The 24767-nt window shown below is 45.5% G+C and overlaps 1 protein-coding gene across 1 annotated transcript in view; it reads right to left on the bottom strand.

The window, feature by feature from the left end:
- Positions 1 to 2662: 2662 nt before the first annotated feature.
- The window catches only part of LOC125462525 (extracellular serine/threonine protein kinase FAM20C-like), a 93296-nt gene continuing 71191 nt past the window's right edge, over positions 2663 to 24767 (bottom strand). The window contains exons 4-10 of the mRNA XM_048552644.1: positions 16732 to 16824; positions 16528 to 16643; positions 14378 to 14558; positions 12741 to 12850; positions 10110 to 10191; positions 6478 to 6537; positions 2663 to 3966 (exon numbers count right to left, since the gene is read on the bottom strand). Coding sequence (XP_048408601.1) covers positions 3714 to 3966; positions 6478 to 6537; positions 10110 to 10191; positions 12741 to 12850; positions 14378 to 14558; positions 16528 to 16643; positions 16732 to 16824 — 895 coding nt within the window. The 3' untranslated portion in view covers positions 2663 to 3713. The remainder of the gene's footprint in view (positions 3967 to 6477; positions 6538 to 10109; positions 10192 to 12740; positions 12851 to 14377; positions 14559 to 16527; positions 16644 to 16731; positions 16825 to 24767) is intronic.

The raw sequence follows: 24767 nt of genomic DNA, 5'->3' as shown, positions 1-24767 counted from the left end.
GCAACTGCTTCCATGGACATCAAAGATAATTGGCAAATGAACCCGAGAGGGGGGAATTAGGAAAATTCCTTCTCCTTTAATGAGCTACGAATTGCAATGTCCTGACACAAAGCAAAATAGCTAAATACTTGATATAAAAATTTGCAGGGTGACGTGGAGGGAGCAGAAGAGTGGGACTAATTGGATAGCTCTTTCAAAGGGTTAGCTAGCATGGACATGATAGGCTGAATGGCCTCTTTCTGTGTTGGAAGATTCTATACCTGAGGATGTATTAATTGCTCTGGATTAGTTTCATTCTTGGCTGGTGTATAAGGGCTAAACTACTGCCTGCACCTTGTTTTGGAGTTCCATCCATGTTCATGGAAGCTGTCTGTATCTTGGTGTTAGGGACTGGAAAGGCCAGGCAGCTCATGACACACATGTTGGTCATTCCAAATACGTCAAACGAGCAAATCAGAAAAAGGCCAATTTGCCCGACTGTAGAATGCATATGTATACACTCCACATTGATTCTCCAACTGCACTTAGTGCCTCTCCTACTCTGTTCCATTTTAATATATTCATTTCCTCCTCATATAAGCATCAAACATCTCCTGAAAGCACAAATCCTATATTCTTCCATGTGGCAATAAGGTTCACATTTTCGCCATTCTCCATAAAAAAAGACCCTCCTAAACGGTCTATTTGATCTGTAAATGGTTGTTTACTATTTGTAGCCCCATTTGTTGTGGAATCACAAGTGCAAACAGTGTCCTCCACTTTCATCCTGTCAAGGTTCTTATAATTTTGAAGACCCTAATCAAGTCTCTTCATACAAAACAAATGTGGACTGATACAGCACAGGCCATTTAGCCCATCCTGCCTGTGTCCTGTATGTCTTCCTTTTGGAAATTGCTGTGTCTTATTATTTCTATTATTGTTATTTCTGTGTATGGTTGCATTCTGAAGGAGCCTTGGCAAGTCACTGCAGTATCTTGTACCACACACCAGTTGTGGAGCATGTGAATGTTGAAGGTATCAGATGGAGTGCCAAGTGAGCTGTTTTGTCCTGGATAATGTCAAACTCCTTCAGCGTAGTTGGAGTTGCATTCATCACGTAAATGATGACAAAGGTGATTTGTATTTTACAGGGTAACATTGACTGGCCAAGGGGCATTTTGAAGAAACAGAAGATTACATCTTTAATAGAGTGTCATCTTGTCTGGCAATGTTAGCAACGGCCCCCTGTTATTGAATAAACTATGACAGATGCTTCCATTCCAATTCATTCTTTGCTATAATCTGTACTGAGAGGTTGGGCAAAGATGGCATCAAAAAAATGGTTTGTATAGATATTTTATGTTGAAGGATATATGGAAAAGACCGGAGAGTTTGACTCTGTGATCACAGTGGCCACAGCATCCAAACTAAACATTCCAAACCCCAAAGATATGTTTCACAAAATGCTTCAGAGAAAGGAGGAAGAGATAGCTAACTTTCAGCGGAAGCTTACTTGACTAGATGGCCTTATCACAGCAGGAAGGGATGTTGAGATGTCGAAGAGCTTTGGCAGGTCATTTTCGGGGATGGGGACAAATACAATGAAGGCTGCACTACCAGTGGCAGAAAGACAAAATGTGAAGACTGGAGGCATCAGGAGGCTGGCAGTTATTGTAAACACAGGATGGGGCAATGGAGGGGCACAGACCATGTTTGGATTAAAATTTATCCTGAAACTTTCCACTTCCCAGGAAGGATTTGGGTTCAAACCCATTCCAAAGCTGAGTACATTCATCTCAGCTGCCTCCATTAGAAAGTTCTCCTCTTTGTTTTCACATCCCTCTATGGCCCTTGCTGTGTCTAATCTTTACAATTTCCTCCAGCCTTCCTGGGATCTCTTCACTTCTCCAAATCTGAATGTCCGAGTTTCCCTGATGTGAATGAGTCCAATGCTGGTAATGATGCCTTCAGCTACCTCAGCCCTAAATGTGAAAATGAATCTCACTGCCTCTTCAACTCTCTTTCTTCAGCATGGTCTCCATTTTCTTCCTCTCTAACCAAGTTGCTGATGACTTGTCCTAATATCACTGTGTACTGCTCCATGAAAACTTTTATTTGGTCATTTTCCTGTCAACAACTGGGCATGTTTTACTGTGTCAAAGGTGCTACATGAAGGCAGATTGTTGTTATTTGTTTCGCTGGCTCTAGAACTGAGAAGCTGTAATTCACCAAGGGCCCTGATCCTGGCAAGTGTCCCCCGAGAATAGTGCCAAATGATACTTTCCAAGTACACATAATTATTAAGTTAAAACCTTTCAGGAAGGATGTCAAGGCACTATAGAGGTAGTTTCTGAGCATGATCCCAAGAGTGAGTCTTTTCAAATATGTGGAGAGATTGGACTAGCTGGGATTGCTCTCCCGATCAAGAGAAGGTTAAGAGGATATTTATGAGACACATTCAAAACTATGAAGAGCTTCCTTAGAACAAATAGGGAGAAGATGTGTCCATTAGTATAAGATGTGAAACCAGAGGATGCAGATTTTAGTAATCGACAGGAGAACTGGGTTCAGAAATGAGGAGACTTCGATTTACCCAAACTGTTGTGATCCAGCATCTAGCATTACAGATTTAATAGAAGTAATTATAGTAAATAGTAACTGCAGCAAGAGATTCAATTATAGCATATTTGAAAGCAACAATCCAAAGTTAATCAGTAAAAAATATTGAAAAGTGAATACTCTTTGGGCCACGGACACAGAACAGAAAGAAACAGAACTAACTGGATACCCTTTTCAAAGGGCTTGCAGAGACTTGATAAACTGAATGGCCTTCTCCTGTGCAGTGGGATTTTATCATTTCAAATTGCCAATGTCCTTTTGATCTTCAGTAGCTCCTTGGATGAATGGTTAGAGGGCAATTGGCCACAATGGGGCTGTGCACCAGTGGGATGTAGGACAGGACATTGGGGACAGCAGCTTTAGTTAGGGCCCATCTGAGCTTTGAAGACCTTGCTCTTTGAGAATTGTCCAAGCACCATCAAACAGCCTGCCCCTCAATCCCCCACCGAATTAATCTCGTGATGCAGACCAGACACGAGTTGTTGCCATAATCTTTATTGCACTTTCACCGTATCGCAAAAACATTAACCACACACCGCACACCCGCCCACCCCCCTCTGAGAACACTGTGAATGCAAAAGCCTACAGCCACAAGAAACCAGCTCACCAGCCTGTGACTGTACACCAAAGAACTTGAAAAGCAAAGCTGGCAGTGGCTGCTTGACATGTGCTGGAAGGAGAATCGACATTACAGCTTTGCTGCCTCATTTTGGAATGAGCAATGCCCAGGTTGCTCAGATCAGTTTAACCAGCTTTCAAGTATTTTCACTCATTAACATGATTCCTCTTTATATATAATCTCTCTCTCTCTCTCTATATATATATATATCTATTTGAAAAATTCTTCGGTTTTGGGATTGCACACTCCTACCTGTTCAATATTCACATCTCAGAACTGGATATCATCGAGAAAAACAAATAAATGCTTTAACTTAGAAACTTCAGTTATAATAATCTGGGATGGAGTCTATACTTTACATATTTGGGAACAATTACATCTCTGTTCTGAATTCACTGAATTCAAAAAGTAACATAAATAGCCAGTCTCTGTAAGACTTTCCATTTCTCACTTACACGAGTTAAAAAAAACGAGAGAAGAGGTCACCCTCCCTCTACTACCTATTGGTCGCAATTGAATTGAAATCGTAGTCTATGTCGTTCTCCACCACAGCACTTCGTCCTTCCTTTTCCACACAGTCGCTGACTGATCTTAAAATGATTCGTAACCTCCTGTCCATGGCTTTCAGGTGCGGCTCTATCAGAATGGGTGAGAGTTTGTCCCGTTCGAGTGACTCTGCCATCACCTCGCTCAGCTTGTACTCTTCTTTAGCCAGGAGCTGTAGCCGGCGGTATGTCGATTCCTTTATTCTGTCAGACAGAAGCAATGCCAATGACTGCAGATATTTAACAATTAACAGGGTCAACAACAGTATCGCCCCAGACATGAGCTATGCTGCCCATATCCTGCCATTTACCTTCATCCATTGCCCATGGTGCTCACTGATCTACCTTATATGGCAATGGCTAGATTTTTAAAAATCTCATCCTTGTTTTCAAAACCCTACATCCACGTAGCCTTCCCCCCTGTAGCATCTTTCAGACCCACAACCTTTCAAAGTATCTGAATTCCTCTCATTCCGGCCTCTCTCAAACTCCCGAATTTAAGCGGTTCTCCGCTGGCCAGCCTGTAAGCCCCTTAATACTCTTTGGCCAAGCTTTTCGTCACCCATCCTGACTTCTCCTTCCTTTATTCATTCATGGGATGAGGGTGTTGCTGGATAGGTAGCCTTATTGCCCATCCCTAATTGCCCAGAGGGCAGTTAAGAGTCAACCACATTGCTGTGGGCCTGGAGTCACATGTAGGCCAGACCAGGTAAGAATGGCATTTTCCTTCCCTAAAGGACATTGGTGAACCAGATGGGTTTTTCTGACCATCAACAATTGATTCATGGTCATGATTAGACTCTTCATTCCAGATCTTGATTGAATTCAAACTCCACCATATTGCCTTGGCGGGATTCTAACCCTGGTCCCCAGAATGTTATCTGGGTCTCTGGATTAACAGTCTGGTGATAATACCACTAGATCTTCGCCTTATGTGGCTCAGTGCCAAATTCTCTTCCTGTGAAATACGTCAGCGCTTTCTCACATGTAAATCTGAGCTACTCTAGTTCTTGTGAAGCCTGATCTGATTGACTCTTGGAATATGAGCCTGAGGAGGTGGGGGCTGGAGTCAAAGGCAAAGGAAATAGAGTTTTGTGCCAAACGACCAAGACAGTAGGTTTGCAACAAATGAATGCGATAGTTGTTCATCAGGAATTGGGCATTGGTCAAGCAGTGTGTCAGTAGAAAGGCAGTGGAGGGACAGGGAGTGAGAGATGGTGGCGAGATGCAGGTCAGTGCTTCAGCATCCATGTGCAACCTGATATTGTGTTTAATGTCTCTCTCAAAACAATGTCCAGGGTCTGATGGGAGCTGAACAATAGGATGCCTGAAGTATTTAAGGGAGGACATTGACTGCAGAGGTGACTTCATGCATTGTATTGACCTTTCTGTTTAATGACCCCTGTACCATAATGGCCTCCATGCATCAGAGACCCTGAGGAGCTATATAATGACCTCTGTGAACCAGTGTGAACTTGGTACACAATAACCCTCTAATCTAACCTTGACACATCTCATGACCAACTCACTGCTGGAATTGGAAGACTGCTGTGCTGTTTGCCCCAGAGATCGTAATGAAAAGAACAGCAACCTTTAACGACCTAGTCTTTTAATGTACTGAAAGACGTTTCAAAAGAATGACAATAGGCCAAGTGAGGAGATGTTTGATCAGACAACCAAAAACTTGGTCAAAATGATACATTTTTAGGATTGTCCTATGGAAGATAAAGAGGCTGAGGTGGACTGGAAGGAAATTCCAGAGCTTGGAGCTTAGACAATGGAAGACACAGTCAGCAATGAGACAGCAGGAGAAAATATCCCTGCGTTTGCACCAGATACCAGGGATAGAGGATAGCTGATATCTCAGAGACTTGTGAGGTTGGAGAAGGTTATGGAGATAAGGAGGGGCAAAATCTGGAGCAATTTGAAAACAAGGATGAGAATTTCAAAATCACGACATTGCTGGATTGGCAGCTAATGTGGCTCAGTGAACATTTCAGTTTTAGGACAAGGAATCTTGGGACGATCTCAAGTTAACAGCAAATGTGTGAAACAATCCAGAGGTGTGCTTGAACAGTCAACTAGAAAAATGACAAAGGCATGGATAGAACTTCAGCAGTAGAAGTGCCATGAGAGAGGGCCAAGTCAAGCAATGTGACACTGGTGACATTTGTAATCCTACAGATGGCACAAAGATAAAATTAGGAGTTCACCTGAGGGTTTCAATTCTGATACCAAACTTGTGAAGGGATTGGCATGATTTTAGACTGTTATCAGCGAGGGGGATGGAGTCTGTAGTTTGGGAGTGGGGACTGAATATCGCTTTTTATCTGATACTGGATTTTAGATGAGCAGTCTGATTATTTAGCAACAGTAGAGGAGAAATGATGGTTATTGTCCGCATACATGTGAAATGGTGCAATGGTACTGTTCCAGGCTCTTGGTTCAAGCCCCACTTGCCCCACAGGGGTAAACTAACATGTCTGCATAGGTTGATCAAAAAATACCTTCAAGCTGAATCTAATTCCTCTCAATTTGAAGCTTGTTCAAAGTTGTTGTGATCCATAAGTTCAGTTTTACATTATCAAAACAAACACAAAGCTCAACCCATTTCTTAATGTAGAATGAAGGATTTTTGCACGGACCCTGAATTGTGGATCGACAGGTTGGACACAGGAAGGTCAGCAGGGTAGGCCACTCACGTTCTGCACTTACCTGCAACACTGATTCAATGGCACCAGGATGGAGAGCTCATCATGTGAGTGTTTCCCAAACCTGTGGGAGGGCATCACAACATTAGAAAGTGTGAATGCATTTCCAAGCACTCTTCCTCACATTCAGGAAAGCTGTTCGGTAAAACTATATCTTGACACGGAACTTTAAACAGCTGGACATCAGCAGTTGGGAAAAACGCTAGATTCTAATTTGGGACACGTCAACATGTCACCAGGAATAAGACTGGGTGGAGCTCTGCTCACCGTAATGTTTCTGGCTCTATGTAGACCTCTGAGGTTTGAGCACCAAGTAAACTGATTCCTGGATAAAAGTATCGTCCTATGAGGACTAATTAAGTGGACTAGCCCTATATTCTCTGGAGTTTAAGCAAACAGAAGCAATCTCAATGAAACACGATCAACCATGATATGATCTATTTTCTATTAAAGGTCTCCCCCTGCTCTTGTTTCTCAGATTCTTACATATTTTTGCAGAAATTCTAACAAGTTTGCTGTTGGGATAGGTTTGAATGAAAATAGGTCATAGCACCTACAGATGTGTCATCTGTATTATTGTGTCCAAGGTAAGAATTATTCTGCAAGAGTATGAAAGAAATATGTGTTCACCTGAGACTATAAAGTTTGTATTATGCAGTCAAATGCATTACAAGTAATTTATAAATTCCTCTTTTCTATCAGAGAAACCCATTAGACATTATAATAGTATACTATTACTAAAAGCACAATGCTAAAGCTCCTGCGTTCAGACAGGTTTAATGTTAACATTTCTCTTGGTTCACAAGACACAAGGTGCTAACACTGCACACACTTTCAGACATCACACTGACTACATAATTCACATGGCACACAGCATTAACACTCTGCACATTCACACAACACTGTTATAACTCCTCACAGTTTACGCAACAGCCTTCCAGGTTGAGACAACACAAGCAACAACACACAACTCTGACATAGCCTGTGCAGTGCTGGAGGAGGGCGCTGTTGTTCAGCTGAAACGTTATGCAGAGGCTCTGCTGGTTCTTGTAGGAGGGTGTAGACATTCCCACCACATTGTTTCAGAGAAGAGCACATAGTTCTCTCTGGTATCCTGGCTGCTCTTTATCCCAGTCTTAAAATAGACTGAGTGTCTGATGTTGACTTGATCATCCTGAACCAGGCCATCATAACCAACTCGCTCTGTTCAAGATCCCACGAGACGGGGTCTGGGCTTTCTTATCAGAGATGGTACAGTCTTGAAGGAAAGTCTGGTCAATTTCTGCTCTTATATTTCATCATCTCAAACAGATAAGTGGATCATGATTACATTGCTGTTTGTGGAATCTTTCTGTGCACACATTGGCTGCTATGTTTCCAAGAGTACCATAGTGACTCCACTTTACTGGCTATGAAGGACTTTGGGATGTCCTGAGGGTTTGAAGGGAGTCATTATAGATTCTTGTGAATCTCCTCTGTATCCTTGGCAAGGCCCTGACAGCCTTCTCACAAAGCTGGTGTCCACAACTGGGTGCAGTGACCCAGCTAAGGACAAGGTAAAGGCCCATAAAGGTTGAATGCAACTTTTTACTTTTGTTCTCTGGCTCTCTAAAGGCTCTGGCACAAAGTGAATCTGTTGCTGTGGCATGATGCAGGATTGACAAGGTTTAGATGCCAGCTCTACTTCCATCTTCCTTCTTGAGATGAGACCAAGCCACCTGTACTACGCTGTGGCCTTGTGACTCTCAGTCAATACTGGAGGCTTTAGTTCTCTGGTGCTGCTTATCCTACCAGGGATGTATTATCAGCTGCTGGCTTGTGGAAAAGGGATAGGACAGCGTGAGATCAGGATAGATAAATCAGAATAGCATAATGCTTGATGTCATCAGTGTCATCAGCTATTCAGTGATTAAACCATCTTTGTGGCAATTTCTAACTTGCTGCGCAGTTTTGGTTCCTACTGTGTTGACCTTCCCTTTATCATAACTTCAGAAGTGCAGATATTTACTCACAATTGCACAATGTTCAGCATCATTTGTGACTCATTAAATCCTGTAGTGCGTAGCCATAGGCTGGAAGATCTGGACAAGAGGCTTGGGCTAATGAGTTTGTAAATAGCCTTCATGCCGCACACAAGTGCCAGGCAATGATCATCTTCAACAGCAGAGAATCTAATTACTGCCCCTTGGCATTCAATGAGACGATCATCACTGAATCTCCCACTATCATCAAACTGGGGGTTTACCATTGACTGTGCTCTGAGCTGGGTCAGAGCACAAATACTGGGACGACAAGAGTAGGTCAGAGCCAGGAATTCCGTGGTAAGTAATTTGCCTCCTGATTCCCCAGTGACTGTTCACATGGCACAAGTCAGGAAGGTGATGGAATCATCTTAACTTGCCTGGATGGTTGCAGTTCCCGCAGGATGCAATAAAATTTGATGTCACACAGGACAAGGTGCACAGCTTAACTGTAACCTTATCCAGTACCTTCAACATTCACTACCATTACTCCTGACATGGAGTGTGTACCATTTACAAGATGCACCGCAGTCATTGAACAAGGCTGCTTTGACAGCACCTACCATCGAAAACAATAAGGAACAGCAGCTACATGGGAACACCAATTTTCCCTCTAAGCTGCACACTATCCTGACACAGAACTATATCTCTGTTCCTTCCCTGTCGTTCAGTCAAAATCCTGAAACTCCAGTCCTAACAGCACCATCGTTATTTCCACAACCTGGGATGCCAGTGGTTCAAGAAGATAGCACACTACCACCTTCTCAGGAGCACTTAGAGGTGGTAATAGATGCTAGCTTAGCCAATGATGCGTGTCTACCTGGAATGGATTTAAAACATAATGATGGGTTAGGTGATGCACCGTCCTTTCCCTGGAGGCTCTAGAGTAGTCTGTCATGCAGCCCCTTCCCTTGACTCTAAGACCTAACTTAGCAGCCCCTCGAGGGTTTGGTTGGCACAGTGTTGCCCTGGTCTCTGGGCAGAATTCAGCGAGAACAATAAAACTTCTGGGACTAACTTTCCGAAAGGCAACATCGAAATTCATGATATTGCCAATGGTCTAGTGTGCATGTGAGGGAAGGCATAGGCTGTTTTCAGTGGTGCTGAAGAGGGGCAGATTACTTCAGACTGGAGCTCTGGTCATTCACAGCAGTCAAGTGACCCTTAAACCCTGTCCAGCTTCAGCATGGAAATGTTTATAATTCTTTTTTTACAAATCCCTGTCAATTTCTTTCCTTGAGCAACTTGAGCAATCAGTATGGATTGACCAAGACACCTTCCTGTGTCGTACAGTTTCACTAAATACATCAGGCAAGTGGCCTTTTTTTTAACAGTTTCCTGGAGATAGACTGTAACCAGGGCAGATTCATGCTAACAGCCATGTCAATTCTGCTTGAGCGACAGACATGCAGCTATTAGACACACACACATTCACACTCAAACATGCACTAGCTTGTGTGGCCATGCACCCACGCTCACATATATATGCATAGACATTTGTGTTCACAAATAAATGCACCCACGCACATGGAAAACGTATTCACACACACACACACACACACACTCTCATTCTAACTTATTAAATCAGTAGGCAGTATCTGGTGTCAATCCTTACCCACGTCCATTGTCCAGATGAATAATAAATGAATCATTTCCAAATTTTTCAAAAGTTTCATAATGGTGCCGATCCATATTTCCTGGAAGAGTATGGGACAGGAAAGAAGTCAGACTGAAGTATATCACATTATAAAAAAATGCTGTAAATCAGGAACAAAAACAGAAGATGCTGGAAAAGCTCAGCGGGTCTGGAAGCATGTGTAAAGAAAAAAAAAATCAAGAGTTAACACTTCCGATCCACTGACCCTTCTTCAGAACTTTCTTTTCTTCACAGATGCTGCCAGACCCGCTGAGCTTTTCCAGAAACTTCTGTTTTTGTTCCTGAAGTAGATCGCATGTCTGATACCACGGAACCAGTCCTGGCTTGGTCTCATCTGCTTCGGGGTTGGTGCGACTTCCCTATACCAGCAGCCCTCCTGAGGAAGCTCTGATGGTGTCTGTCAGATGGAGGGAGGTGTTCTCCAGACATGCTCCGCCCTGACCTCATGTATGCCTGACTTTCCAACAGGAACTACTGAATATCAGTCAGGTGTGGACACTCAGTCTGATCTGCTCTTGCCTCTAGGGATGAGCAAGGCAAGCTGGAGCCTTTTGACTAACAGCTGGGGCGACTGGTTCATGGTGGGCTCGCTACTAGGTTTGATTAAATGATTAACTGCTGCCAATTTCACTGGCTGTAACCACCTTTGATTGGTTCCCTGATGTATTCATTCTTACGGAACCCTGCCTTCCATTCCCTTCTGATTGCAAAGTGGATTCAATTACCTGTTTGGATGCTTCTTTATGTCAAACAGTCCATTTTTCTTAACTCAGAACTCTTTTTCAACTAAGACCGTCTCAAGGAAAATGAAACAAAGGCCACACAATTTGCTTCAGAGCCACCTTGATTTTTTTCCTCAGGCTTTTACTCACTTGAGGAGATATCCTGGAGGTTAATCTATAATTCCTGCAAATTTCAGGTCACTTTGGAATGTTGGCAACCACATCCTGAAAGCTACTGCGGATAGGGTCAATTAAAATTTCAGAACTGAGAACGGTACATGTTTGTTATAAAGGGGTTAATGGTCATGGGATCAAGTGAAGCACATAAATGAATGGCCTTGGGAGCTGAATGACCTTCTCCTATTCCTGTGTTCTACATGCCATTAATTGTTTCAGCACAGATTGAGAATTATATTTCTGTTCCTCCTGTTCAGCATCTGTACCAATTTACCTACAGAACACAAAGGTCTCTTGAACCTTTCGGCCATTTCTCAGTGGGCCACATGTTCAGCTCTGAGTCAGAAAGTTGTGGCTTCAAGACTTACTTGAGCTCATCGAAATCAAGGCTAACAATCCCAGTGCAGTACTCATGACGAGCTGCGTTGTCTGAGGTGATAGCTGCCCTTTCAGATTGTTGTAAGAAGTTCCATTGCACTATTTTAAAGAGCAGGTGAGTTCTCCTGCAGAGTATCTCCTGGAATGTACTGGAACAATGACAATGGCGCAGTTGTTGTAGAGCTGGAAGGATGAGGTGCAAGTGTGATGTTGGTTCACCATCTCTATGCTTGCCATCTATCTGCTACCTGTCTCACTCGCCATGCCATCCTGGCCCTGTCTCAGCCTAGTTTACTACCCTGCTTTATATGGAACTGAGGGTTCAGCTCCGTGAACAGGATAGAGGCTGGGAGGGGTCAGGAACTGAACAGACCGTGAGACAGCATGTGGGGCAGTGAGTGAAGTGCTGAGTGAGGCAATCTCAGGCTTGGCAGTGGAGCAGCTAGCAAATCGCATTCCCAGGAATTTTGACTGGTGCCTTGGTTTAAAATTCCCTGAAAGCCACAATCCTTAATGAGGCTGGCAGGATCTGGCTATGAGTCTGCATGTCTGCGAAACATTTGAAAATGAGCACATTTGATTGGTGCTATGTTTATTAAAATGCATTTTGATTTATTACCTTTTTTTTAATGCAGGAAGCTACCTGGGGCATCATTACCAGTGACATCAGGTACAGTGCAGCTGCATTTGCAGTGAGAGTGCCCCTTGCAGACACAACTCAGCTGTTCTCTCCGATGTCCTGGGTCAATATTTATTCGTCAATCAACACCATGACAACAGATCTGGACACCATCACATTGCTGTGTGTCAACTGCTGCCTTGCTGCCCACATTTCAACAGTGACTGCACTTCAAAAGGACTTCATTAGCTGTAAATATCTTAGCCATGCCATGAAGGTGCTGCATAATTTTAAAAATTCATTCATGGGATGAGGGCATCTTGGCTCGGTAGCATTTATTGCCCATCCCTAATTGCCCAGAGGGCAGTTATGAGTCAACCACATTGCTGTGGGTCTGGAGTCACATGTAGACCAGGTGAGGATGGCAGTTTCCTTCCCTAAAGGACATTAATGAACCAGATGGGTTTTTCCAACAATCGACAATGGATTGATGTTTGCCATTAGGCTCTTAATCCCAGAATTGTGATGAATTAAAATTGCACTGTCTGCCTTGGTGGATTCTGAATCCAGGACCCCAGAACATGCCCTGGGTTTCTGGATTGTCAATCCAGCGATAATACCACAATGCCGTCACCTCCCCATACAAATATTTCTTTCTCCCTAATTTCAGGAAAAATAAGCAAACTTGGTTACCCATAAGGAAGTCAAAAATAGTCATGTCGATGAGATCGAGAAGCCGGGTGCCGCTGTTGTAAGGGGCAGTCTGTTTGACTTCCTCGCAATAATCAGGATCAACCTCCCACCTGTAGAAAGTGAACAGAAAGCTTTAGTAAAAGCGTGTGCTTCCACTGTGCAGTGAGTGAGATCTCTGTGCCTTGTCACTTCTCTGCTAAACTGTCCTGAACTGAGGCAGTGATAATGTCTCTATTCATCCCAGCGCTTAATAGCAGCTTTTCAGGAACCTGTTTAAACAGATACAACAGTCTGCAACACAACAGTCATTGTTGAAGATTCCAGACTTTAACTCCATATTTTGTGGATTTTGTCAGAGGATTCAACAATTAATCAGGTTACTTCTTGCTTTCTTCCTTTAATTCATTCCTTAAAACCTCACCACTTCGATGAAAGTTTTGATTATCTGTAGCAACAAAGTGGGATGGTGTCAGATTTTGTTTAATAAGTGCAACTATGAAGCACCTTGGGATGTTTTATTGAAGGTGTTTTTGATGGACAGCTACAGATGGAAATGTGAGTCCAGGAAGGAAACGTGAGGGTTTCTGTGAATGGTATCAATTTGACCTTATGGGTTGGCCTTTACTCCACTGTCAAAATGCCAGATGAAATTACTAAGCACTTTGAGTAATCTGAATCAACTGAAGCATGGATTTTGAAAGAACAGCTTGTGGTTAGTCGGTTGTGCAGAATTCCTTTGAAGTAATAACTTCAGGGTACATGAAGTGCAGTGGATGTCAGTTTTGAAAAGCACATAGAAATTTTCCACATGAAGGATTTATGGCAAATTTGGGAGTCATGCGAAATGTAAGAATATATGGCCTCCTGGCAGGTATGCGCATCGCATTGTCTACTTGGGCTTCACTCAGTGCCTTGACAGAACCACAATTAACATGGCCAATCAAAAATCAATGTGCACAATGCTAAATCTCATATTCCTGACTTTTTCTGACACCAAGTAGATCGGTGCATGACGGTAATGAATCTGTCAAGACAATTTTCAAAGAGGCACCATTTCTTCAACATATACATTGGTAGGTGGAGCTAATGTACCGTTTCTATGGTTCTTCAAAGGACTACTTTCAACAGACAACTCTTACCATGGACCTTAAAGAGAAGCTATCCCTTCAACAAACTGCCTTAACACAACGCTACCCCACCTTTAAAAAAAACACTTTACACCTTTGAAAAGTTGTCCTCAGAGCCATTTGGTAATGCAATGCTTGAGTGTTTTTGAAAAAAGACACAATTTGTTGAAGCTTTCCATCTTCCACTTTTCAGGGCAATTTGTAAGGACTAGGCAGGTTGACCTTGATTGATCAGAGCATTGCCCTGAGAAACTCAGAGTCAACCTGCCCAGTTTAACATTTAAACAAAGCCTGGAAGTTAACTGTCAATCATCATCAGTAGGTGTATTTCTCACAGCAACATCTCTACCAAAGTCCACTTGCAACCAATCAGCATGCCCATCTCATGCTCTCATTGCTTTTCCTTGAATTGGTATTCTTGTGAGTTGTCCTGATGGGTGTGAGAAAAAAAGCATCGATGAAATGTGTCCTTTTTGCAGCAATACTCAAACCAGCCTCACTTGAACTTACTCCGCTCTCTTGCGTTTGTGATAAGACCGTCGCCATGGATTCCTCCAGGTTTTCCTTTTAGCCAGCGCCAGATCAGGTAGGAAAGCAGCCAGTGAGCCTTCGATCTGGTCAGGCTTCCCACACAGAGCATGCTCGGTAGAACAATAGTAGGAACACTCTCCGTAGAAGCACACATTGTTGGCTGGCAGACAAAGAAGAGATGTACAACCACTGTCAACAATTACAAGTCACAGAATATATAAATGTTTACAGAAGAGCCCGTTTAGTCCCGCTTATCCAAAAGAGAGCCATTCAACTTAATCCCAATTTCCAGCACTTGGTGTACAGTCCCGTAGGCTGTGGCATTTCTAATGAATTTGCAAAGTTTTAATTAAAAAAATGTGATTATGTACAAACCTTAGTAGGAACTGCAGATGCTGGAGAATCTGAGATAACAAGGTGTAGAGTTCGATGAACACAGCAGGTCAGGCAGCATCAGGGGAGCAAGAAAGCTATCGTCTTGGGTCTAGACCCTTCTTCATTTTGTGAAGATGTTGTTTTCTGAAGAAGGGTCCAGACCTGAAATGTCAGCTTTCCTGCTCCTCTGATGCTGCTTGGCCTGCTGTGTTCATCCAGCTCCGCACCTTGTTATCACAGATTATGTATAAGCAGTGTGTTCCAGGATCACAGCAAACGGCTGCGAAATTGATGCAAGTTACCCTTAAGTTGTTGGATTCAAGGGCATCACAGGCAAGCTGGGACATTGCAGCTGCAATTCTTCGGAAGCAATCTTCAGGGAAAGCCAAGCGAAGGACTGACCAGAATGGCCATAAGGATTTTGTACGAAGGAAAATTACTACTATCTTGAAGCATGCACTTTGAACTATGATACTGTTTTGTGTATCACCAGCATTACCGCCTGAACAAAGGACTCAAACTCCAAGAGAACACTTTGAAGGGTTAAGCCTGATTACGTGAACTATAAAGTGGTAGTTTACATCATGACAGGAAGTGATGTGACATCACATGATTTTGCTTCCCCTTGCAGCTGTGTGGAAAGTTTAAGCCATCTTTCGGTGTTTCTTAAATAAATTGAATATTTTCTTTACCTCGGTAGACTCTGTAAGTATTCTTTTGCAACTCGTTGAAAAAAAATATTAGAGTAAACATTCCTGACAATCCAGGGGGGCAGCAGGTGTTTATGAAAAAAGAGATCTAACTTGAACAAACACACTGGGCATCCAATTCCTGTCTGTGAGGTTTAATGTGGTTAATTGTGGAGTAAAGCTCCCATTACTTTCACCTTGCAATGTGGCTCAGTCCTAAATCTCAGGGGACCCCAACCTCACTCTCTACATGTCCACCCCAACCAACACCATTGTCCAACACCAGGCTAGCGTCGGACCTCTCTTGAAAGGGTGAATGCTGTGTCCCTAATGGGGACATTTACCCTGGAAAGAGTTCCTTCCGCTGTTAGTCCTACAGTGCAGAGCCGAAGTTCTTGGATCTGTGTTCACTGATGGTGTGATTCTCCACTGGCCTTGTGTCACTTAGAGCTGAATCAGAGGCAGAGTAAATATTTGGCTCATGATTTGGGTTTAGACTGTCAGAACGAGAGATCAATATTGACCAAGACATTCCCCTCCACAGCTCTCTCTGGAAATAATGATAAAGGGATTTCACAGGACAGGGTAGCAGTTTAACCCCTCATTTGAACCGCTGACAGTGCAGTGCTCCTCCAGTATAAGTGAGGCAGATTCAATCTGAATGTTATGTTTGTCTTTCGGCTGAGGCTTTCTGACTCAGAGGTGAGGACGTTACACATTAAAGCACAGTGGACACTTACAATACTGGCCATGTGGAGTTTCAGTGAGCCCAGAGACAAGACAGGCTAGGATTGTTCTCCTCAGGGAAAAGAAGGCTCTGAGGACATTGAATTGAGATGGGCAAAGTTCACAAGGAGGGATCAGCCTGGATTATCGTCTCAAGTCTTGGCTGTGGTTCGGAGCCCAGGGCTATTGTGATGATTGCTTCCTCCCCTCCTGCTCATGGTCAGCCTATTTGCTAACCCCACCACCCCCCCCACCCACATTAGAAGGCGCTTCACTGTGACAGCTGCAACATAAAGGTGTGAAGTGGGAGCGAGGGCCCAGTTAAATCATATTCCATACCTGGGGAGATGAAGAATGTCCTCCAGAGCTTCTTGTCACGGGTCACGTCCCTGATTTCTTTGGTCATGTTAACCAGTCGCCCGGCAACAGGCGGCACGCGGCGGAAATCCAGAATTCTTCGAGAGGAGAGAAGCGAGGACATTACATCATGGTGAGAACAAAGGAGCCATCACAGACAACCCTCTCTTTCACCACGGCCCTTACCTGTCCAGGTGGAAGGCAGCAATCTCGGAGTTGTGTCGCTCGAAATCAGAAAAGTAGAAGAAATCTGGCGGCGTCTCCTGTTCTCTGGTTTGTCTGGAAAGGAACGGCAGGTAGAAATGATCTTCATTTACTCACAGGATGTAAACGTGACTGGCAAGGTTGGTAGTTAATGCCAATCACTCATCTCACCTGCAAAGTGGCAGCGAGCCAGCATGTTGAATAAAACCTAGTCTTTTACAATGTCCTCTTACAATGAAGCGTCAATTTTGCTGTGGGTCTGGAGTCACATGTAGGTCAGATCATGTATGGATGGCAGATTTCTTTCTCTTAAAGGGTATTAGTGATCCAGTCAGGCTTTTACAACAATTCAACTGTTTTATCATCATGATGCTCGAAGCTAACTTTTCAATTGCAGGTTTATTCAAAGAATTGAACTTAAATTCCACAGCTGCCCAGGGGGGATTTGAAACTCATATTCAGTAGTCCAGGCCCCCACATTGCTATTCTCTGATGTAGCCTTAAATTAAACTTATCTATTAGTCAACCAAGTTACTGGAGGCTAGTCCTCTCCCCATCAGCCTCAATGCAGTCCCAGTTCTTAATGGGCTGTCTTCGTGGGAACTTTCCCTATTGTAAAAGCAGGGTTTAATTTGTCCGTCCTTCCAACCCTCTTTCCCGGTATAACTCAATTACTTTCTCTTTCATGCACAATCCTTTCCTCACATTCATTCCAGTGCTCCCACTTGACTTACATTTATTTGCCCCTCCCTGTTCGTAACCAATTTTCCATGACTTAGGCACCGACCACATGGCATTTTTACCAAAACTAATAACTGGCATTATTCCCAATGGACACTGCAGACGGATGGTTCCATTCCAAAAAGTTCACCTCTCCTGTACAGAGACAACAATCTGAATCGATCGCAGAGAAATAAAGCTCAGGGAGCCATTTGGCCCATTTCATATTGGTGCTGGTTCTTTGAAAGAGTTATATGTTTAATCCCACATACCTCGGCGTTCCAAAAAGAAGGCTTTCTTTCTCCTTTTTGCTGCTGTCCGAATCCATTTTGTAAATCCCTATTGAGTCTGCTTTCATCGCCCTTGCAGGCAGCATTTTCCAAATCACAACTTGAGATTAAAAGCAAAAAAACTCACTATCTTCTCTGTTTCCTTTGTCTGTTGTGTAGAATCTCTTTATCCACTGGTTCCTAACTGCACTGTCAATGGGGGCTGTGTGGCAGAAGAGGAGGGCCTGGTGCACTGACCACTGCATGAAAGAAAGTGGACCAACGGACAGGTGGTTTGGGTGGTCAGTTGATAGGCCTTAATGGTGTCAATGGCAAAGGGCAGGCTGATGTGTGTCACAAATAGCTCAGAGCTCTCAGCACTGGGCTGACCTTGAGTGCGCGGATTTAATCTGTAAATCAGCTACAAATCTCATGCCAAAAACAAACATGGTAGCAAGAGGCTGAGTCATGGCTTCAGGAATGTGCGATCAGAAAGACTTTCACTTCCATAGCACCTTCCAGGCTTCATCCTTTCCAAGCAGTGGAGTGACACTGAAGGGCGATAACATTTGTAATGTAGCAGTCAATTTATACAGAGCAAGCTCCCATGAACACCAAAGTGATAATGATCATATCTTCTATTTAATTGATGTGGGTTAAAGGATAAGATAGTATTCTGGACACCAAGGATGATTCCGTGGCTTATCTTTGGGATCATTTATATCCACCTGAGGGGGCAAATGGGATGTTGTTTTAACATCCCAGCTGGAAGCTGGTATCTGCAACAGTGCCACACCCCATCAGTATAGCATTGAGAGTGACAGCCCAGACCCAATTTGTTCGTACTTTACAAAGTGAATGTGATTTGGAACTACCTGCTGCCTGAGAGGACAGTGGGAGCAGACTGGGTAGGGATTTTCCAAAAAGGAATTGGATAATGACATAACGGGGGGAAAAACACCCTCCCTTTTGGAAAGACGGAAGTGGAATTCAACAAATAACTCTTTCAAGGACCCAGCACAGATGTGAATAAGGGAGAGTTTATGTTGGCAACTTTCATGTGTCGGGGAGTAAACCAAAAATAATTAAACTGTCACAACTCACAGCGAAAGCAAAATAATCTACATTTAGCCATTTAGGATGTCAAGACATCCCAAAGCATTTTAATTTATTCTTTAACAGGGTGTGGGTGTTGCTGGCGGGGCCGTCTCTTACTACCTTTGAACTGAGACACTTGTAACATCGCCTCAGCAGGCAGTTAGTATTCACCCACATTGCTGTGGGTCTGGAGTCACCTGGGGGCCAGAGTGGATAGCCTTGGCTTGGGGGAATTTTATTTGTAGGTTTTACATCGATGAAGTAGTTCGTTCACTGTTTTTTCACTGTCTCATGGGAAACAAAGCAGGCGGTTTTCAACTTCCAAAACAGCAGGTTAAAAACACGGTAACAATCTGTTATTATGCTGTGGACTGTGGGAGAAATATTGACCGGCACACTGGGGAGAATTTGTTTGCTCTTCTTCCACCAGCTGCCAGTGGGATCTTGTCCACCACATGAATGGGAGGTGGTGGTCCCAGTTAAATGTATCACTGGAAGGATGGCAGCACCTCAACCTGCATCGCTCCCACAGCATTATTCTCAACACTGCATCGCTCCCACAACATTATTCTCAACACTGCATCGCTCCCACAGCATTATTCTCAACCTTGCATCGCTCCCACTGTATTACCCTCAACCCTGCACCACTCCAAAAGCATTACCCCAACCCTGACCCTGCAGCACTCCCTCAGAATTACCCTTGGCCCTCGCCCTGCAGTACTCCCTTTGGAGCTAACTTGGGCCTACCTTGGAGAATCCAAGATAACAAAGTGTGGGGCTGGATGAACACAGCAGGACATTCTTCATCTCCCCAGGTATGGAATATGATTTAACTGGGCCCTCAGGTATGTATGCAAGTACTGAGCCAGTCTCCTCATGATTTGAAAGGGCCGTCAAGTGTCCTGTTCAGCCCCCATACGCTACAGCCAGTAACCGAGATCTCCCGTGTCTGGAAATGAGGCCTCAGCTCAGGATGTGACCTTAGAGAATGTGAACCGGCTGGGGTTAGGAGACAAAATCACGGAATCTCTGATTATGGATGGGTGAGAAATTCCTTCTCCCCGCTGAGAAACTGAGAATGATTATCACTGAACATCATCCTTAATGTTCATATTCTCACCATCAGAATGCAAATCAGCTGAGTTCCCTCCTGTCTGCGAAAAGTGGGCCAAATGTCAAATTCACAACAGGAGCAGCAATAATTGCAGATCGTCATGGCTACAGTAATTGCTCCTTTAATTCTGGGTTTACTCCAATCTTAATTCAATGAATGCGGCCCAAGATATGTCAGCAAGAAAATCATAGGTTTCTGTCAGATTAATTGAATTGAATTTTTTTTTGCGGAATCCAAATATATAATTTCTTAACGAACAAAACACAGAGGCTTGCTGTTAGACTTCACCAGGTACTGACTGTGACAGCTTCCTGCTATTTTTCGTGGTGTAAAGCTTCTTTTTACAGAGGAATGCTTAACTTGAGGGGCCACACTAAAATTTACAAACAGGGCAGGGGATCTGATTGTCCATGTGAGAGAGTAGCTTTGCTGCCATCTCATAAACAGGCCGCTGTTCTTTAACCAGAGACAATGGGAACTGCAGATGCTGGAGAATCCAAGATAACAAAGTGTGAGAGAGATAATGGGAACTGCAGATGCTGGAGATTCCAAGATAATAAAATGTGAGGCTGGATGAACACAGCAGGCCAAGCAGCATCTCAGGAGCACAAAAGCTGACGTTTCGGGCCTAGACCCTTCATCACAGAGGGGGATGGGGGGAGGGAACTGGAATAAATAGGGAGAGAGGGGGAGGCGGACCGAAGATGGAGAGTAAAGAAGATAGGTGGAGAGGGTGTAGGTGGGGACGTAGGGAGGGGATAGGTCAGTCCAGGGAAGACGGACAGGTCAAGGAGGTGGGATGAGGTTAGTAGGTAGCTGGGGGTGCGGCTTGGGGTGGGAGGAAGGGATGGGTGAGAGGAAGAACCGGTTAGGGAGGCAGAGACAGGTTGGACTGGTTTTGGGATGCAGTGGGTGGGGGGGAAGAGCTGGGCTGGTTGTGTGGTGCAGTGGGGGGAGGGGATGAACTGGGCTGGTTTAGGGATGCAGTGGGGGAAGGGGAGATTTTGAAACTGGTGAAGTCCACATTGATACCATATGGCTGCAGGGTTCCCAGGCGGAATATGAGTTGCTGTTCCTGCAACCTTCGGGTGGCATCATTGTGGCAGTGCAGGAGGCCCATGATGGACATGTCATCAAGAGAATGGGAGGGGGAGTGGAAATGGTTTGCGACTGGGAGGTGCAGTTGTTTGTTGCGAACTGAGCGGAGGTGTTCTGCAAAGCGGTCCCCAAGCCTCCGCTTGGTTTCCCCAATGTAGAGAAAGCCGCACCGGGTACAGTGGATGCAGTATACCACATTGGCAGATGTGCAGGTGAACCTCTGCTTAATGTGGAATGTCATCTTGGGGCCTGGGATGGGGGTGAGGGAGGAGGTGTGGGGACAAGTGTAGCATTTCCTGCGGTTGCAGGGGAAGGTGCCGGGTGTGGTGGGGTTGGAGGGCAGTGTGGAGCGAACAAGGGAGTCACGGAGAGAGTGGTCTCTCCGGAAAGCAGACAGGGGTGGGGATGGAAAAATGTCTTGGGTGGTGGGGTCGGATTGTAAATGGCGGAAGTGTCGGAGGATAATGCGTTGTATCCGGAGGTTGGTAGGGTGGTGTGTGAGAACGAGGGGGATCCTCTTGGGGCGGTTGTGGCGGGGGCGGGGTGTGAGGGATGTGTCGCGGGAAATGCGGGAGACGCGGTCAAGGGCGTTCTCAATCAACCTCTCCCCCGCAGAACGGGCAGCCCTCCGCTCCCTCCGCTCCAACCCCAACCTCACCATCAAACCCGCAGACAAGGGTGGCGCAGTGGTAGTATGGCGTACTGACCTCTACATCGCCGAGGCCAGACGCCAACTCTCCGACACCACCTCCTACCGCCTCCTCGATCATGACCCCACACCCGAGCACCAAACCATCATCTCCAACACCATTCACGACCTCATCACCTCAGGGGACCTCCCACCCACAGCCTCCAACCTCATTGTTCCCCAACCCCGCACGGCCCGTTTCTATCTCCTTCCCAAAATCCACAAACCTGCCTGCCCTGGTCGGCCCATCGTCTCAGCCTGCTCCTGCCCCACCGAACTCATCTCCACCTATCTAGACTCCATTTTCTCCCCTTTGGTCCAGGAACTCCCCACCTATGTCCGTGACACCACCCACGCCCTCCACCTCCTCCAGGACTTCCAATTCCCTGGCCCCCAACACCTCATATTCACCATGGACGTCCAGTCCCTGTACACCTGCATTCCGCATGGAGATGGCCTCAAGGCCCTCCGCTTCTTCCTGTCCCGCAGGCCCGACCAGGCCCCCTCCACCGACACTCTCATCCGCCTAGCGGAACTCGTCCTCACACTCAACAACTTCTCTTTTGACTCCTCCCACTTCCTACAGACTAAGGGGGTGGCCATGGGCACCCGCATGGGCCCCAGCTATGCCTGCCTCTTTGTAGGTTACGTGGAACAGTCCATCTTCCGCACCTACACAGGCCCCAAACCCCACCTCTTCCTCCGGTACATTGATGACTGCATCGGCGCCGCCTCTTGCTCCCCAGAGGAGCTCGAACAGTTCATCCACTTCACCAACACCTTCCACCCCAACCTTCAGTTCACCTGGGCCATCTCCAGCACATCCCTCACCTTCCTGGACCTCTCAGTCTCCATCTCAGGCAACCAGCTTGTAACTGATGTCCATTTCAAGCCCACCGACTCCCACAGCTACCTAGAATACACCTCCTCCCACCCACCCTCCTGCAAAAATTCCATCCCCTATTCCCAATTCCTCCGCCTCCGCCGCATCTGCTCCCACGATAAGACATTCCACTCCCGCACATCCCAGATGTCCAAGTTCTTTAAGGACCGCAACTTTCCCCCCACGGTGATTGAGAACGCCCTTGACCGCGTCTCCCGCATTTCCCGCGACACATCCCTCACACCCCGCCCCCGCCACAACCGCCCCAAGAGGATCCCCCTCGTTCTCACACACCACCCTACCAACCTCCGGATACAACGCATTATCCTCCGACACTTCCGCCATTTACAATCCGACCCCACCACCCAAGACATTTTTCCATCCCCACCCCTGTCTGCTTTCCGGAGAGACCACTCTCTCCGTGACTCCCTTGTTCGCTCCACACTGCCCTCCAACCCCACCACACCCGGCACCTTCCCCTGCAACCGCAGGAAATGCTACACTTGTCCCCACACCTCCTCCCTCACCCCCATCCCAGGCCCCAAGATGACATTCCACATTAAGCAGAGGTTCACCTGCACATCTGCCAATGTGGTATACTGCATCCACTGTACCCGGTGCGGCTTTCTCTACATTGGGGAAACCAAGCGGAGGCTTGGGGACCGCTTTGCAGAACACCTCCGCTCAGTTCGCAACAAACAACTGCACCTCCCAGTCGCAAACCATTTCCACTCCCCCTCCCATTCTCTTGATGACATGTCCATCATGGGCCTCCTGCACTGCCACAATGATGCCACCCAAAGGTTGCAGGAACAGCAACTCATATTCCGCCTGGGAACCCTGCAGCCATATGGTATCAATGTGGACTTCACCAGTTTCAAAATCTCCCCTTCCCCCACTACATCCCTAAACCAGCCCAGTTCATCCCCTCCCCCCACTGCACCACACAACCAGCCCAGCTCTTCCCCCCCACCCACTGCATCCCAAAACCAGTCCAACCTGTCTCTGCCTCCCTAACCGGTTCTTCCGCTCACCCATCCCTTCCTCCCACCCCAAGCCGCACCCCCAGCTACCTACTAACCTCATCCCACCTCCTTGACCTGTCCGTCTTCCCTGGACTGACCTATCCCCTCCCTATGTCCCCACCTACACCCTCTCCACCTATCTTCTTTACTCTCCATCTTCGGTCCGCCTCCCCCTCTCTCCCTATTTATTCCAGTTCCCTCCCCCCATCCCCCTCTGTGATGAAGGGTCTAGGCCCGAAACGTCAGCTTTTGTGCTCCTGAGATGCTGCTTGGCCTGCTGTGTTCATCCAGCCTCACATTTTATTAACAAAGTGTGAAGCTGGATGAACACAGCAGGCCAAGCAGCATCTCAGGAGCACAAAAGCTGACGTTTCGGGCCTAGACTCTTCATCAGAAAAGCTTTTCTGATGAACGATCCAGGCCCGAAACATCAGCTTTTGTGCTCCTAAGATGCTGCTTGGCCTGCTGTGTTCATCCAGCTCCACACTTTATTATCACTGTTCTTCAATCCTTTGGTTTCAGAGACCTCAGAAATGGAGTCAATTCCCATTCTGTAAACGCAAGATTAGAAAGAATGGACAAATTTGCATTTACATAACATTTTTCACAATTATAGGATATTCCAAATGGCTTTACAGCCAACTTTGAACACATCTGAAGTGTTGCAATATAGGAAACATGGAAGGCAGTTTAACAGTAGGCCCTCTTCAACTGCAATGTTATCATACACATGAAAATTCAATTGTACAATTAGAAGTAGGCCACTCAGCCCCTCGAACCCTCTTGCCATTCTGTAAAATCAAAGCTGTTCTGTTTAGTTTTATATTCCTGTATATCCACAGTAACTTTTCAATCCTGCACACCCCCCAAACCCCCAACCTGGTTATCATGAATCTATCTGTCTCTGCCTTTTAGAGGTTCAAACATTCTGCTTTCATTATGTTATGAGGAAGAGAATTCCAAAGACACATGAACCTGTTGACGGTCTCTATCTTAAAATGGGTGATATCATATTGTGAAACAGTGACCTTCAGTTCTAGATGTTTCCAGCAGGTGAAGCATACTCTCCATATTTACTCTGTCAAGACCCATCAAGACCTTATATGTTTTAATTGACCCCTGG

Source organism: Stegostoma tigrinum, chromosome 23 (assembly GCF_030684315.1).
Source record: "Stegostoma tigrinum isolate sSteTig4 chromosome 23, sSteTig4.hap1, whole genome shotgun sequence".
Lineage (NCBI taxonomy): Eukaryota > Metazoa > Chordata > Chondrichthyes > Orectolobiformes > Stegostomatidae > Stegostoma > Stegostoma tigrinum.
This window is presented reverse-complemented; position numbering and strand designations above follow the sequence as displayed.